Genomic DNA, 18,249 nt, shown 5'->3' with positions numbered 1-18,249 from the left:
TATGGCATAAACCACAATCAGAAGTTCCTGTTCCTTACTTATTACTAATCTACATGCCTAGAATGATACTAAAGTAAGAAACAGTGCTCTTTGAACTTTCCTGAAGGAAGACATTCAATGATGTACCCAGGAATATTCTGAGCACCTCCTTTGCACAAGGCAGGGTGTATCTGCTCTCATGCTAGACATGGTGCTTGTTATCATGAAGTCTATATTCTAGCAGGAGTAACAGACATTTAAACAAGTATATGTGAAATAAATTATTAAATCTCATCTGCAATAATTCATACAATGAGAAGTGCCAGTGCTTTGAGAATAAGTAATAATAAAAGGCCCTGATCAAGACTCAGAAAACCCCAAAAAAGTTGGATCTGAGCTGAGATTAAGGCCAAAATAACATGACATTATTTCTGACCTAAGCTGGAAGACTTGTACTAATTTCCATCTCCTCCACCCTCAAAAACTTCATTTTTTGACAGTCGTCATTCATCCAGTGTTAGAAATGGGTGCTTCCTCATAATTTTTCCTGTGGCTTAAACACTGTTTTCTTCTTGATCTTACTAGTAGTTGTCCTGGTAGAAATAGTCCCTTCTTTATCCTTCCCACTCTTTTTTTTTTTTTTTTTTTTTTTAATTTTTACTTATTTTTGAGAGAGACAGACAGACACACACACACAGAGCCTGAGTGGGGGAGGGGCAGAGAGGAAGACACAGAATCTCTGAGCTGTCAGCACCAAGCCCGATGTGGGGCTCAAACCCACAAACCATGAGATCATGACCTGAACCAAAGTCAGATGCTTAACTGACTGAACTATCCAGGCACCCCTAACCTTCCCACTCTTTTTTTTTTTTTTTAATTTTTTTTTTTAACGTTTATTTTTGAGACAGGGAGAGACAGCATGAACGGGGGAGGGGCAGAGAGAGAGAGGGAGGGAGACACAGAATCCGAAACAGGCTACAGCCTCCGAGCTGTCAGCACAGAGCCCGACGCGGGGCTCGAACTCACAGACCACGAGATCATGACCTGAGCCGAAGTCGGATGCTTAACCGACTGAGCCACCCAGGCGCCCCCTTCCCACTCTTAATAATGGGTAACTGCCAGTCTCTGATCTTATTTCTCTCTCTCTCTTTTTTTTAAGTGTCCTGGGGGGATCATCCAGGCTTTTTTTTTTTTTTTTAATGTTTATGTATTTTTGAGAGAGACAGAGCACGAGTTGGGGAGGGGCAGAGAGAGAGGGAGACCCAGAATCTGGAGCAGGCTCCAGGCTCTGAGCTGTCAGCACAGACCCTGACACGGGGCTCGAACCCACGAATCATGAGATCATGCATGACCTGAGCCAAAGTCAGAAGCTTAACTGACTGAGCCACCCAGGCACCCCTCATCTTATTTCTTCTATATTCACTTTGTCATCATCAAACATCAGGAATGTACATTCATTAGTGTGATCAACTGATTCATGACTATATCCCCTGCTAGAGTGTAATCACCATGAGAGCAGAAACTGTTTTTCTCACCAAAGCACCTAGCACAGTGTCTCAGACATGTAAAATACACACATAATTATATCTGTTACATGAATGAGATTTCTGACAGATTCGAGGTCAAAAAAGAGTTTTATCCTTAAAAGTTCAGACATGATCTCCACACGAATGACTCCTTAAATTAGAAACTCTATGTCATTTCTATACTGGTAACTGCTAAAACAGAACTCCAATCACATCTCCTATCAGCTCTATCACTTTAATGGCTCCGCACCAAATATTAAAATGGTCCTTATGTAATTTCCAGTTATGTAACTCCTCCCTATTTCTTTACTTTCAAACATGCTTAATAAGATTTTACTATTTAAGCATTCATATTTTTCTTTCCTCAAGGATGAATTAAGTGTACCCTGAAAACCAGGTAAAGTCAAAAACAGCTCTTTTCCACAGAAGAAAAAATAGGATACAAATTCAAGTGATTCCCTCAAATGATAGTATGCTCATTTCTAAGATTCAAAATATTTTGAGTAAATTTCTACTTTTATGGATATTAAATAATTAGTAAGCTCTCCCCACAAAAAAGCATGACTAATGTTAAATAAACTGCTATCAATGGCTCGCGTGCAAAAGCAACAAATGATATTAGACAATCCACATAGATACATACATCTATGCCAGTGTCCCCAAATCTCTGATAGCACTTAATAATGATGTCCCTGAGATGGTAAGACATTTGAAAATGCCTTTTGTATCACAGAGCTTCCATGACAACCAACACAACTGTAGTGCCATTTTTTTTGAGATTTTTTTTTTTTAATTTTTTTTTTCAACGTTTATTTATTTTTGGGACAGAGAGAGACAGAGCATGAACAGGGGAGGGGCAGAGAGAGAGGAAGACACAGAATCGGAAACAGGCTCCAGGCTCTGAGCCATCAGCCCAGAGCCTGACGCAGGGCTCGAACTCACAGACCGCGAGATCGTGACCTGGCTGAAGTCGGACGCTTAACCGACTGCGCCACCCAGGCGCCCCTGAGATTTATTTTTAAGTAATCTCTACACCCAACATGGGGCTCAAACTCAGAACCCCAAGATCAAGAGTCACATGCTCTACCAACTAAGCCGGCCAGGCAGCCCCTCCCCAGACATTATAATTATACCAACCAAAAGAATGGAAATTCAGGTATATGATAAACAAGCAGTAGTGTATATTTACCAGAATGTTCTATGAGAAAACTATTTTCCAAACTACCAAATTAAACAGGAGTCTATTACCCACCCAATCCCCAAAAAAGACTCTTACTGTTGTATTCATGATTCCTGTGCCATGTGTTCGAATTGAATTAGCAATATGCCGAATATTAATAGTGTTCAAATGTTTGTTATTGCTTGTTCGTTCAATAAAAATCTGCAATGAAACAAATTTACACTAAATAACAACACAATCCATAGCAAATGCTGGTCAGTTACACAAAGAAAATTTTAGAATCTATTTCATTAAAAGATAATTTCATTGCAAAGTCATTCAATAATATAATCAAAGAAATAAAAAGATCTCTAAACAATTATTTTCTGCTTTATTTCATTGGTTTTCACTAATGAGAATCAATTTTTGCCCCTCAGCCTTCCTACTATACATCCACCCACATCAAAAAAAAATTCTAAAACCCACTCACCTGATTGTTGAGATTATAGAGGTATCGAGACACAAATATGTGAATATTTCTCATAATTTCCAAAACATCCAGGCCCTAAAACAACCCACACAGTTCTATTATTATTATAGTCAGACTTGTATCAATATAGTGACTTACTACCAATATTTAAAATTACTTTAAAAAAACAACTATATAAAGAGTACAACCAAAGGTTAAGCAGCCTTCTAACTGCTACAATCAGGACTGTCTCCCTGGGAAACCTGGCTGCTTGTTATCTTACCCCTTTTGTAAGGACAGGAACAGTTGTATTTAAAATTTCAGACATCCATGACTCAATCATTTCCCCACCATTCTTAAGACTACTGGTCTTCCCAAAAATCTTCTGTATATATTTTACTAAATAAACTAATGGCCAGATTCTAAAAGGTAGTCAGGATATGTGGTGATATTTATAAAATACATACTATTTTTCAGGCACTGTGCAAGCAAGGTTCTTTTTATGTAATTCTCAAAAAATGAGGTATTAGTCTTCTAAATTCCACAGCTGAAGAAAATGAAGCTAAGGGAGTTCTCCAAGGTCAAACAGCTAGGAAGAGGCAGAACCCAGGGATTTTTAGAAAGTCTAATTCCAAATCCTTAGGCTTCTTTTAATTACCCTAGACTTCCCTTAATATACAAGTTACCTATTAAGAATCCATAACTCTTCAGTTACTACTCTAACACCTAATGGCATCAGATGCATTGTCCCACAGCTTTTCTAACTGGGGCCAAAGTAGCATCACAATACCCCTTTAAGTTTTCATTATAGTTTTTCTCATGTTTCAATCTAAAAATTGTTAACTCTTTCTTCCCCTTGGTTATAAGTACATGAGCAGAAACTGTTCCTATTTATTTTTGTATCCCAAAACATAGTTTGGTGCCTAGCATTTTTTCAGTAAATACTAAATGCATAAATGAATGAAAGGAAATACAAACTGATCCCAGAAATGGTACCTACACACAGTAGGCTGGAGGAAAAATTATCCTCAAATTTCAGAACTGAGTAAATGTTTTTTGATAAATATTATTTTTGGATTTTCTTAGGAAAAATACATGCAAATTAACTGAAAACATAACTTTTGCACTCATGAGATACTGTCATATTGTAAATTAGCTTACTGAATTAGCAAAAGTAAATGCTTCTGTGCACTCATTTTAAGAAGATATTTATAGTCATATACATTTGACCATTTCTTAAGATGTTAAAATGTATACGTTTTATCTAGGTTTAAAATCCTTAACTGTGATCTTGACTAAACTTTTTACAACTCGGCAGAAGTCACCACCTCAGTATCCCACGGTTTCTGAAACAGTGTATCTAAATCTATGTACATTTCAGATGTTCAACAAAAGCTGGAGTGTAAACAGAAAGCCTGTGGTAAATTATTCCTAAAGCAAATCAGCACCATTATTCTTGTCAAGTATGTAGTTTTATACAGCAAATATTTTCTTCAATTATAAACATGTGCTAAATTAAGAAGAAAAAAGAGACTTTTTAGAGAACACTGCTATGCTACAAACACACTATGCTAGAAACATTTCATACTATACCTGTTCCAAAGTCTGACTAGGAAGATGAGCCTCCGTCATAACCAATCCATAACGCTGGGTAGCTAAATTTCTCATTTCACTGTACGTGGCCCAGTCATGAAGAGCTACTGTTGTGAGATTATAGAAGGTCTTGTCTAGGTAGTGAGTTACATAAGCTACCAAAAATAAATAAATAAATCAGTAAATATATGAACGAATTTTTGATTCATGAAAAAATAGAAAAGGAAGAAAGATGAAGCTTTTGGAAATGACTTGTCTTTGAACATCAGACTTCTTCCTTTAAAATAAGGTACTAGGAAAATAAAAACGAAACAAAAAAGAATTAAAGAATAAATGAATAACACAAAAATACCCTCAAAGTTTTTTTGTTGCTCGTTAACACTTACGGGCAAACTGATATAGAATATTAGTTTAAGAAGGAAAGCAAAACACTCACCTCGAATGTCAATGAAACGATTGAAAAATCGAATTGGATTCAAAGAGAAAAAAAGGGCCAGGTCTTTCATGCCAACTTTGAAAGGGTTTCGGTCATCCAGCTTTAAATGAGTGTGCACAGAAAGCCGCAGATCCTTCTCTATTTCCTTGCATAACTTGTCCAGTAAATGCTATTCACAAAGGAATTGATACCTTAATTTTTCAAAATGATATTCCTATTGCCTTGCTCCTCTAAGGCATCTATGCATTGACCACTAGAGTTTTATAATGAGTTCAATGATGAAAGGATTTGTCAAACTGGTTTAAGAGTCTAAATAAGCTATGGTAAAATATTATTTTTATCAGGAAAATGAAAGTTACTTTGTTTTCCATTTTATTTTTATACTTTTTTAAAAAGATTTTTAAATAGGGGTGCATGGGTGGCTCAGTTGGTTAGGAGCCCGACTTCGGCTCAGGTCATGATCTCATGGTTCGTGGGTTCAAGACCCACATTGGGCTCTGTGCTGACAGCTCAGAGCCTGGAGACTGCTTCGTATTCTGTGTCTCCTTCTCTCTCTGCCCCTCCCCTGTCCGTACTCTTTCTCTCTTTCAAAACTAAATAAACATTTAAAAAAATTTTTTTTAAATACTCTACACCAAATGTGAGACTTGAACCCAAAACCCCGATATCAAGAGTTGCATGTTCCACAACTGAGTCAGCCAGGTGCCCCTGCTCTCCATTTTAAACCAACAATTTTTTTGACCACAAAGCAGTTAGATAAATCTGAAGTTTTTTATTTTCGTTAATACTCTAAAATTCTTAAAAAGAATTTCAAAAAGCTAATGTCTCATGGCTTCATTATAAAAAATGGGAAAATACAATATAAAGTATAACATTTAGGGGTGCCTAATATTAAAAAATATTAAAATATTAAAAAATACCTAAAAAAATAAAGTATAAACACTTATGGAAACCAGTAACAAAGAAGGAAATGTCCTGAGAACAAGCAACGGAAGAAATTTTTAAAAAGCTTCCTTATGATAATCATTAAAAAAAGAAAAAAAAAAATCACAAAATTCATTGCTCTAAAGGTAATGAAATCAATCTTTTCTGGTCTACCATGAAGTTCTAAATACTGGCCAGACATGTATCTTATTTTTAAATAAGAGTAGTTAATATAAGAAATTATATAAAATTTTTCATAATTTTATCAAACCTGCATATGGTTTACATTGTGAACTTTACTCATTTTTCTCTCTCCCTCCATGTAATACTGCTAGATGAAAATTTAAAATGTTAGTGTTTATAATATGGATTCCAGTAAAACAAGAAGGGATATACTACACTGCATATCTGAATTATTTCTGTTACACAAATACATCTTTAAATACAGAATATTTGGTCATAGCTCTCCAAATAACTCAATAAAATATCACTAGTTAAGCTGCCAGAAGTGTGCTACCATTAGCAGCATTCAATATTCAAACCCACTCTGTATCTGCATTCTTCTAATAAACAGAACTTTACACTCAAAATCTGCTATTCACTAAAGTCAAGTATTTTTCCCAAATCCCTAGTCTGAATTTCTATATAAAACTTAGGAATTAAAGACCAATTTAGCATAACAGTGATACTGAAAAGTTCCTTCATTCTAGACAATGATTCATAAATAATAATTTATATTACTACTTACACATAACATGAACGTATAATATAAATGAAAGCCTGCTTCAATCCAGAAAGTTTTTCCAAACACTGAAAAACTTAAAAACATGTATTTGGAATGCAATCTCAAATATGATGTTACCTCATTTAAGATTTCCATAATTTCTTTGTCATAGCAATCCAGAAGTATTTCGTGGGACTCTAAATGTCTTGCATGCATCATAGCAGGTACACAGTCACGTAAAGCACTGAACATGTACTAAGAAGAAAATCAGAATGTTCACGAATGTAGAAACACCAGAGCTCTAATTAAAAAATAGCACAAAGGAAAAAATATATATATATCACAAAAGTTAATTATCTATCTTTGAAGACAAAACCTCAGTCTGAAGGTTAATTTTTTTCACACATGCCTGTCTTACTTTCCTAAATAAGAAGAGCCAGATTTTATTCTCTAAAGCATATATATTAAATCAACAAAAAATTCACATTCACTTATCCTTTCTTGCCTTGAACATTCAAATATTTATTTCCAAAAGAAATAGAAAGATCTGAGTAACATATTCCTTGCTGACAAGTAAATGTCAGCCTATTGTGACATAAACTAATATCAAAGTGAAATGAGAATGATTAGGAATATGAGTAAAAGAGTTAAATATATTGATATTCATTAGCATTTATATCAAATTTAACTACAGACTGTATAAATGCTCATTAAATATGGATAATATTGTAAAAACATTAGCAGTCAATTTTTAAATGATCTATTAAGTCAAATGATTGTATTCAAAACTAGAATGGTTTGTACACTGACTAAAATGATGGATTATTTTTATATTATTCTTCACTTACGTGTAATCTGGCTGCATCAACGGCATTTTCATATACATCATCTAAATAAATTGGAAAGACAGCTCGATGCCAGTATAAAAAACAACAGTCACATTGTGTTTGGACTCTACAATGTAAAGTAGTAATTAGTGGTAGCAAAATCAAAGCACTCCCCCACCAAAATAATGAAAGGAACAACATTACACATCACAATGGTAAGAGCTCAGTCTTACCCATTTTTGTATCTCCTATATCACTTAACCCAAAATTAGTAGAGAAAAGCCACAAAATACTTTCTAAATTGAACATGGTTAACAAAACTCCCCTATATCAGACACTGTCAGAATTCTGCACGTAGGCTAAAGCATACTTGAAAAACGATACACATAACTCTTAAGATAGAGTTTAATTTTTCAATACTATTTGATAGGACTGAACTTATAATATTTGCATCACATATGTACCATTTTACCTGTCTCAAAGTTGAAAAGCAGAACCTTTTAAAAAATTGTGACCAAAAAAAACAAAACAAAAAAATAGTTACACTTAACCTGCCTATAATCCCTGCCAAGTGACTATTTCACACCATTTTGGGGCAACAAAATGTTACACCAAGTATCTTATAATGAAGAAGGAGAAGAAAGTTAAATGCTAGTACCTACACTTAAAGTCTCAGCTTCTTGAAACAACATAATATTGTTATAAATATGAGCTTTAAATGAAAAACTGTGCTACAACCTTAATTCACCTGGGAATCAAAATTCAGAAGACCCATTTTCCCTTCAAGAAACATATTGCTTCCTCAATAAAAACAATAAAGTCACAAATGGCTACAAAAATAAGCCCAAAACTAAGTCATTTTAGTGAATTAATTCCAATTCATGTCAAAACAAAACTACAGAAAACTATGTGACATGAATCTCTAAGAGATGAAACTTTGTTATGAAGCAGCAATTTTAAAAGTCCACTAGGAGACTCATCACAGCAATCACAATATGCATCGGGGTCTAGCAGGTGCTCCATGGGTGATATCATGCTTCCTCTGGGAGTTCTTCCAGAAGCTATTTCCTTACTATAGAAGCAAAGTTAAAGAAATACGATCCCCGGTCACAGACTCACTTTGGTCACGCTAAAGGAGTGACAAGAGGAACTAATGGTTCACCTGGGTTATATTTCTTCTCTTGCTATGCTAAAAAGAAAACTGATGTTTCTATCAGCCTTATCTTTTGAGTATCGTTACATATCCCTACTTACCTTTCTCTAAGTTCACTGATAAGATCCAGCTTTTTCATGACTACTTGCAGTGGAAAGAGTTCTTCATCTTTAAATGTTTTCTATCAGGGAGGGGACAGAATGATAGAGAAGTTGCAGTCAAAGTAAGAACAGGTTTCTTGGGTAAGAAGGAAAATGTGAAATCTCCAATTTCAGTTTCCTTCCATAACAGCAATAATTTACCATTTGTGTGCCAACACTTAGTGCCAAGGAAACAATAAGTCGTCGTTGCTTTGTGCTTGGCCCATTTAGAGTGTTTTCAGCCAAAACTAGAGCAGAGAGTACATCAAGACGCTGTTCGCTGTATTTTTTGTCAGAAATTACTCTTTTCTAAAGACAAAAGAAGAGAAAGCAAGAAATAACAGTTTTAGTTCTGAAGCAATAACAAAGACTCACAAGAAAAACCTCGTGGTAATCTTTTCCATGATTCAATTTAAGAGAGCTTAGACAAATGCTTTCCTTGATCAGCTTTTTCTGACATTATGTGCTTTATTTGTGTAACATTACCATTAACGCTGACAGGGACAGCAAATGTATTAAGCATATTTTTATTTTTATTTATTTTTTTTTCAACATTTATTTATTTTTTGGGACAGAGAGAGACAGAGCATGAACGGGGGAGGGGCAGAGAGAGAGGGAGACACAGAATCGGAAACAGGCTCCAGGCTCTGAGCCATCAGCCCAGAGCCCGACGCGGGGCTCGAACTCCCGGACCGCGAGATCGTGACCTGGCTGAAGTCGGACGCTTAACTGACTGCGCCACCCAGGCGCCCCTTAAGCATATTTTTAAATTTCTATATTAGGCTTTTTGAAAGGCAGTTCAAGATGGCAACATAGGCCAGAGTCTAAAATCTCCATATTAATTTAATAAATTATTCTTTAAAAAAGAGGCATATTTTAAAACTACACAATGTCATTTTTTAAAATGTTTATTTTGAGAGAGAGAGCACAAGCGGAGGGGGGGAGGGGGAGGGGGAGGGGGAGGGGGAGGGGAGAGGGAGAGGGAGAGGGAGAGGGAGAGGGAGAGGGAGAGGGAGAGGGAGAGGGAGAGGGAGAGGGAGAGGGAGAGGGAAGAGAAGGAATCTCAAGCAGACTCCACACACTGCCTGTGCACAGCTTGAAGCAGGGCTCAATCTCACAAACCATGAGATCATGACCTGAGCCAAAATCAAGAGTCAGATGCTTAACCAACTGAGCCACCCAGCCGTTCCCACAATGTCATTTTTTAATAGAGGAGTGTTCTTTTAATAGAGGAGTGAACTTCCATGCTGCAAGTTCAGAGTTAACCCTGATTGCTCTAAGTAACAATCATAAAATACCATGGAGAAAAAGGACCAAGAAATATTATGTTTGAAGGAATGGAGTAAACAGACTAAACTAAAAAAACAGATATAAGGGCACCTGGGTGGCTCAGTCCATTAAGTGTCCAACTCTGGATTTCGGCTCAGGTCATGATCTCATGGTTCGTGAGTTCAAGCCCTGTATTGGGCTCTGCGCTGACAGTGTGGAGTCTACTTGGGATTCTCTCTCTCCCTCTGTCTCTCTGCCTCTCCCCCACTCATGCTCACTGTCTCAAAAAGAAATAAACTTAAAAAATATATATGCTTAAAAATAAAAAACACACATAAAACAACAGGAGAGCAAACTAAAAAGATAATTATGCTGAATATACAATAACCTTCATACCTTGGCTACAGAAATAGAATTAAGAGCCTGATGTTGAAGGTGCTGTGTTATATGTGAAACCGAATCAGCCACAACCATGCTTCTTCTGTAGAACATATGCTCTATAGCCTAAAAAGAACCACAAGTAATGCTGTGAAAATCAACTTAAAACTTTTAGGCAAAATCACAGAATATCTTTAAGACCTTGGGCTAGGTAAGGAATTTGTAAATGGGATCCAAAAGAATTATTATATAAGATCGGTAAATTCAATTATATTAAGAATTTCTGTTCATCAAAAGCCACTATTAAAAAAATAAAAAGGCAAGCCAACATATGAGAAAATATCTGCCATGCACGAAGGTTTACTACTCAGAATGCATGAAACATTTTTAACAAATAATCTTTTAAAAGAGGCAAATAATTCAATAGAAAACTGAACAAAAGAAATGAACTGATTTTTCACACAATAAACACTTGGAAAAGACACCCTCATCAACAATCAGGGAAATAAACATTAAAAATAAAATCATTTACCTCTCACCAAAAAAAAAAAAAAAAAAAGAAAAAGCCAGATAATACCAATGTTGGCCAGTTGGGGAACAAAGGGAAGTTTAATCTTGCAGAGGTATATAAACTGCTCTCACTACTTTAAAAAACAATTTGGCGGGGCACCTGGGTGGCTTAGTTGGTTAAGTGTCCGACTTCAGCTCAGGTTATGATCTCACGGTTTGTGGGTTTGAGCCCTGCATCAGGCTCTGTGCTGACAGCTCAGAGCCTGGAACCTGCTTCGCATTCTATGTGTGTGTCTCCCTCTGACCCTCCCCACTCACACTCTGTCTCTCTCTCTCAAGAATAAACATTAAAAAAAAAAAAAAAAATCTGGCATCATCTTGAAAAGCTGAACATGGAAGTAACACACAACCCAGCAATCCACTGGTAGATACAAAACTCAGCAAACCTCTGGCACAACTACACCAAGAAACAGATACAAGAACAGTAACACTGTATATAGTAGCAACAACTGGAAATCACCCAAAGTCCATCTACAGGAAAGCTACACAGCAATGAAAATGAAGGAACCATAGCTACTCATCCCAGCATGGAAAAGTTCAAATACAAAATTCTGGGGGCACCTGGGTGGCTCAGTCAGTTGAGCCTCTGACTTCGGATCAGGTCATGATCTCACAGTCTGTGAGTTCGAGCCCCACGTTGGGCTCTGTGTTGACAGCTCAGGGCCTGGAGCCTGCTTCAGACTCTATTTCTATGTCTCCCTCTCTCTCTGACCCTCCCCCATTCATGCTCTGTCTCTGTCTCAAAAATAAATAAACATTAAAAAAAAAAAAACTAGGGGCGCCTGGGTGGCGCAGTCGGTTAGGCGTCCGACTTCGGCCAGGTCACGATCTCGCGGTCCGTGAGTTCGAGCCCCGCGTCGGGCTCTGGGCTGATGGCTCGGAGCCTGGAGCCTGTTTCCGATTCTGTGTCTCCCTCTCTCTCTGCCCCTCCCCCGTTCATGCTCTGTCTCTCTCTGTCCCAAAAATAAATAAACGTTGAAAAAAAAAATTAAAAAAAAAAAAAAAAAAACTAAAAACCACCTTGATAAATTCCAATATTAATTCTAGTATTAAAAAAAAAATTCTGAGTTTAAAAAAGTAAAGAAGTACATAAAGTATTACTTCATTAATATAAACTTCAAGAGCATATATGACTAAATGATGAATGGTTTATAGATTCATCTATATACGGTAAACTAAAAAGAAAACCAACGGAATGAGAAGCATAAAATGCGGGACTGGTTTCCTCTGAGGGAGCAGGGTAAGATGTAATCACAGAGCACAACACAGGGGGCTTCTGAAAATATCAATATTTCTTAAATGGGATGGTGGGTTTTTGTCTATTATTTCTTAAAATTATGTTTATGAAATATATGCATATACACACATTTCTGTATTTACAGTTCATTAAAAAATATAATATCTTTAAAAAAGGCTGAAAGTTTCCAAAAGATTTTATTTCCTAAGCAAATCTAAAGGCATTAGCAGAAATTTACTAGAAAATTTTAATTTTAATTTTTATAAAAGGTTAAGTGGGCTCTCCTGCCTACAAAGGGTTTTTATTGTTTTTACTTACATAGAGTATGCTAAAAACATTATCGTATTTCCAGAAGTATTCAAATCACAAGATTACAGCACTTTCCCTAAACTGCAAAATAATTAGCCTCATGTTGACTAGCCTCATGTGCATCTGAACACTACAAAATGGATGTCTTTGTTTTTTTTTTAGTACAGTTGATACACAATGTTACATTAGTATCAGGTGTACAACTAGTGATTTGACAAATTGATACATTATGCTCTCTTCACTACAGGTGTAGCTATCAACCGTCCCATTACATTGCTATTGCAGCATCACTGACTGTATTCTTTATGCTGTGCCTTTATTCCTGTGACTTATTCATTCCATAACTGGAAGCCTGTACCACTCTCTCCTCTTCATCCATTTTACCCAATCCCCCAAACCCCTCCTCTGGCAATCATCAGTTTGTTCCTTGTATTATTTATAGGTCTGATTCTGCTTTCTATTTATTTTTTTAAAATTCCACTTATGAGTAGAATTATATGGTAGTTATCTGTTTGACTTATTTCACATTAATACCCTCTAGGTCTATTCATACTGTCTCAAATGGCACAATCTCATCCTTTTTATGGCTGTATAATATTCCATTACATGTATACCACATCCTCTTTAACCATTTGTCTATTGATGGACATTTAGGTTGTTTCCACACATTGGCTATTATAAATAATGCTGCAATAAACACAGGAGGCATGTTCTTTTCAAATTAGTCTTTTCACTTTCTTTGGGCAAATACACAGTACTGAAATTACTGGATCATATGGTATTTCTATTTTTAACTTTTTGAGGAACCTCCATACTGTCTTCCACAGTGGCTGTACCAATTTACATTCCCACCAACAATGCATGAGGGTTCCTTTCTCTTCACATCCTCGCCGACACTTGTTACGTCTAGTCATTTTGATATCAGCCATTCTAACTGGTGGGTATCTCATCGCGGTTTTGATTTGCAGTTTCCTGATGATGAGTGATGCTGAGGATCTTTTCAAGTGCCTACTGGCCATCTGTATGTCTTCTTTGGAGAAATGTCTACTCAGGTTCTCTGCCCATGTTTTAACTGGATTATGTTTTTGGTGTTGAGTTGTATAAGTTCTTTATATATATTGTGGCTATTAACCCCTTATTGGATATATGATTAGCAAATATCTTCACCCACTCAATCAGTTGTCTATTTTGTTGATGGTTTCCTCTGTTGTGCAAAAGCTTTTTATTTTGATGTATGATGTAGTCCCAATAGTTCATTTTTGCTTTTGTTTCCCTTGCCTTAGAGGACATACCTACGAAATACTGTTATGGCTGATGTCAGAGAAATTACTTGTCTGTGCTCTCTTCAGAATTTTTATGGTTTCAGGTCTCACACTTAGGTCTTTTAAAATTTTTTTTTTTCAACGTTTATTTATTTTGGGGACAGAGAGAGACAGAACATGAACGGGGGAGGGGAGGGGCAGAGAGAGAGGGAGACACAGAATCGGAAACAGGCTCCAGGCTCTGAGCCATCAGCCCAGAGCCCGAGGCGGGGCTCGAACTCATGGACCGCGAGATCGTGACCTGGCTGAAGTCGGACGCTTAACTGACTAAGCCACCCAGGCGCCCCTCACACTTAGGTCTTTAACCCATTTTGATTTTGTTTTTGTGTATAGCATTAGAAAGTGGTCCAGTTTCATTCTTTATATGTAGCTGTCCAGTTTTCCCGGCACCCTTTATTAGAGTATGTTCCCCACTATATATTCTTGCCTCCTTCGTCAAAACTAACCATATATTTGTGGGTTTATTTCTGGGGTCCCTATTTGTTCCACTGATCTATGCACCAATTTCTGTACCACGTCACAGTCTTTTATAATTCAGGCAACATGCTTAAAACTTCCATGAGTAAAACTTTACTAATACGTAAGTTAACCTTCTCATTCCCTTCTTCTCTCAATACATGCTAATTTTAATAAAGTTTAAATATATTGGCCATTCATAAAGTTATTCAGAAATTACTTTCAATGGCTAGTTTCCTTAGCCACGTGAGAGATAAGTACACTTTCCCACAATTATTTATTCTGATAATCAAGAAGTCAAATATTACAAGATCACCATAATTTAAGCACAGGTTAATTCTCAATTATAATGGCAAGGTAAAATAATCTTAAACCTACCTTGAGAAGTTCAACAAGCCTGCATAATGCCTTAACTGAGGTTTTGGTCATTGGCTTTTGCATTGACATGTAGAGATTCATTGTGGTTTTAATAATGGTACTAATACTGTATGCATATAAGAAGCCCTATAAAAAAATAAAACAATGATTATAATCACAAGGAAAAGTTTCATTTCTTCAACATTTCATTCTCTATGTAACAATTATTCCCCAACTTGCCAATAACTATTTTAAAGTCTGCTCTTAAGATTTTGAAATATTCTTCCTCACACAATGTTACACAATGGTGAAGCTTCAAAGCAACCCTTAAAGGTGTATTTAACCTATTACATACCATAAGTTTAGTACTGCTGAAATTAAAGTATAAAATCACAGTTAAAGAATCTTCCCATTAAAAAAGCAAACAAACCCTTCAGAGAAATGATCTGAATGTCCAGAAGCTATCTATTCATCCTTATCTTACCTGCCAGACAAGAGTTTAAAGACTCCTATCTACTACAGACAAATGCTAAGGACCCTAATGAACCAGGAACTGAAAAATGAGTATGAGAGCTGCTGTCTGGCCAATACAGATACTGAAAGGTATTTCTCAGTTCCAAGCCAATTCCCCCTTTCCTTTTCACCCGGACCAATCCCCACTGCTCATCTGCTACCATGTCCCCTGCCTGTGTTGGTCCTAATCAGACCTTCTCTCCTTCCAGCCCAATAAGAACATATTCTCTCCTACTTTTCTATTCACGAAGGAAGAACAAAGGTCTTGTGAGGTTTAAAAAAGATTTTTAGTGCTAGTAAACCCAGGGAAATGGGATGGAATAAGAAAACAGGAAAAGGATATTACCTTATATATTTTCATTTAGATCCAAAAAAACCACATAGAAACATCATAATAAAGATTCTCTGGGTTTACAAAAGGACAAAAAAAGATACATGTACAGTTTTAGGATGAACCTAAATTATACTATTATGGATATATTCAAGGAAATGGGGCAGAAGCCATATGCTAGTGATTCTCAACTTTTTTTCTAGTCCTCTATCATATGTGAGAGATAAAGTACTCTCCCATCAGTGTAACAGTGGCTCAGTAAAGAAGTGACACTTAGTGTGGGTGGGAGAGGGGATTTTCTCTGAACCAATTATATCTCTGTGATAAAGAGATGTGCAAAGTTAACAGAATAAGAAATGAGAGAGAAGGCAGCATCCTAAGAAAGGTGACAAAGCTTGGGGAATACACACAGGAAAGAGCTAGAAGTCTTAACCTGTCAGCTACAGAACTATCACACCAGATTCTGCCCTAGTGCAGCACCACGAAAAGTTTAAAAGCAGAAACAAAGAACAGCAAAAGTGTAACTCTAAGCCAGGCATAAAAAGGGGAGTTTCTTTTTTGAGGGGGAACAGGAGAGAAAGAATTCATGGGTCCCCAGATGGTCATTAACTCGTGAAACATATATATAAAGGACGTATTTTAAAAATCTAAATGGGGAGAGGAGAGGTTTAGGGTCTGTTTTTGTTAATGGAAGAATAAATAATCTGGACTAACTTTTGTACAAAGAACAAGCAAATCTGGGCAAAACATTTTTTTAATCTCTCAGGAGGCATCAAAGAGCTATTAAGAAGATAAGGAAATATAAAGCCAAATCTGGGAGAAGAAAGAAACCCAGAGAAGTGAGCCTGGCATTTGAGGCTGCTTTCCCTTAAGAAGCATCTGCCAGTTCCAAAAGAGAATAGAGACAGAAGCCAAATGTTACCTTTCAGCATCTCCCAGAAAGGAGAGGGGAATAAAAACAGGAGTTCGTGGCCCATCAAAGAGGAAAGGAGGTCCTATAAACCTAGGTTCTGGATTGGGATCCTGAAAAACTACCCCCTAAAAAGTAAGGGTAAACTCAAAAAAATAGCCATCATAGGATTTAGGTCCCATTTCAAATCATCTCAATCCATGACTAGGTTGAGGTGATCTGGGTTGTTAGTTGTCCCAGACTAGCTGTTTATCAAAAGTAAAAATTATCAAGTCCTCTCTGGAAAAAGAAAAACAATATCCAGATCTTCAAATTATATCCACCATTTTTCATATACAATGTGCACATTATTAAAAATAACCAGGCAAAGAGATAATAAGACATATCCAAAAACAAGAGAAACATAGATAACAGAAACATCCAGATAATGAAATTACTAGACACAGGCTTAAAAATAATTCTGCTACGTTGAAGGAAAAGAAACAAAATTTTTTCAGAAAAAGAAATGGAAACTATAAAAAAAGCTAAAAAGTAAAATAAGTAAAATTAAGAGTTCAGTAGATAGGCTTAACAAATTAGACATAAGTAAAGAGAAAAGAAGAGAGAGAGAGAATAAAACAGAAATAGTACTTGAAGAGTTAGTGGCTGAGAATTTTCCACAAATTCCAGAAGCTCTACAAATCCCAAGCAGCACTGACACAAAGAAAACTACACCTAGGTACATTAAAGCAATATTACTAACAACCAAAAAGTAGATCTTACAAGCAATTAAAGACTCACATTCAGAAACCAAGAAAACTGACAGCTAACTTCTCAACAAAAATAAAAGCCAGAAGACAATAAGTGGGGGAGGGAGGTGAGGGATCCTGCTAACCCAGAATTCTCTACATAGCAAAAATGCTTTTGAAAACAAAGTTGAGGGGTGCCTGGATGGCTCAGTGGGTTAAGCAGCCAACTCTGGATTTCGGCTCAGATCATGATTTCAGTTTGTGAGTTCAAGCACCACATCGCTCTCTGTGCTCACAGTGCAGAGACTGCTTCAGATCCTGTCTCCCTCTCTTTGCCTCTCCCCTGCACCCACTCTCTCTCCCAAAAATAAATAAATGTTAAAAAACAAAAATGAAGTTGAAATAAAGACATATTCAGACAAAAAAAATAGTGATAATTCATCAACAGAAGGACATTTTAAATGAAATACTAACAGCTATTCCACAAACAGAAGAATGAAGAGGGGCACCTGGATGGCTCAGTCGGTTAAGCGTCCGACTTTGGCTCAGGTCATGGTCTGACAATCCGTGAGTTCAAGCCCTGTGTTGGGCTCTGTGCTGACAGCTTGGAGTCTGGAGCCTGCTTAGGATTCTACGTCTCCCTCCTCTCTGCCCCATCCCAGCTCATGCTCTACTTCTCTGTCTCACTCTCAAAAATAAATAAACAATAAAATATATATATATATATATACACAAATACATATATATATATACACATACATATATATATATACATATATACATACACATATATACACATATATATGTAGATGTATATATACGTGTATGTATATATATATATATATATGAAGAATGAAGAGACGCAGAACAGAAAGCAACAGAACAGGTAAACATATGGATAAATCTAAATGGACCAGGACTATAAAGACAACAGCAGCA

General features: G+C 36.4%; 1 protein-coding gene across 2 annotated transcripts in view; it reads right to left on the bottom strand.

Annotated features, from left to right (window-relative positions):
• WASHC4 (WASH complex subunit 4) overlaps window positions 1-18,249 on the bottom strand; it is a 60,754-nt gene that overhangs the window by 19,222 nt on the left and 23,283 nt on the right. The window contains exons 15-24 of one of the 2 annotated variants that reach the window (XM_030320426.2): window positions 14,850-14,975; window positions 10,596-10,703; window positions 9,093-9,239; window positions 8,892-8,971; window positions 7,659-7,764; window positions 6,949-7,065; window positions 5,163-5,331; window positions 4,727-4,881; window positions 3,155-3,229; window positions 2,782-2,886 (exon numbers count right to left, since the gene is read on the bottom strand). In XM_030320426.2, the coding sequence (XP_030176286.1) occupies window positions 2,782-2,886; window positions 3,155-3,229; window positions 4,727-4,881; window positions 5,163-5,331; window positions 6,949-7,065; window positions 7,659-7,764; window positions 8,892-8,971; window positions 9,093-9,239; window positions 10,596-10,703; window positions 14,850-14,975 (1,188 nt within the window). The remainder of the gene's footprint in view (window positions 1-2,781; window positions 2,887-3,154; window positions 3,230-4,726; window positions 4,882-5,162; window positions 5,332-6,948; window positions 7,066-7,658; window positions 7,765-8,891; window positions 8,972-9,092; window positions 9,240-10,595; window positions 10,704-14,849; window positions 14,976-18,249) is intronic. The other variant, XM_030320427.1, reaches the window with a different exon arrangement.

Source organism: Lynx canadensis, chromosome B4, assembly GCF_007474595.2.
Source record: "Lynx canadensis isolate LIC74 chromosome B4, mLynCan4.pri.v2, whole genome shotgun sequence".
Lineage (NCBI taxonomy): Eukaryota > Metazoa > Chordata > Mammalia > Carnivora > Felidae > Lynx > Lynx canadensis.
The sequence above is the reverse complement of the archived record's forward strand: the minus strand, read 5'-3'. Positions and strand labels throughout refer to the sequence as shown.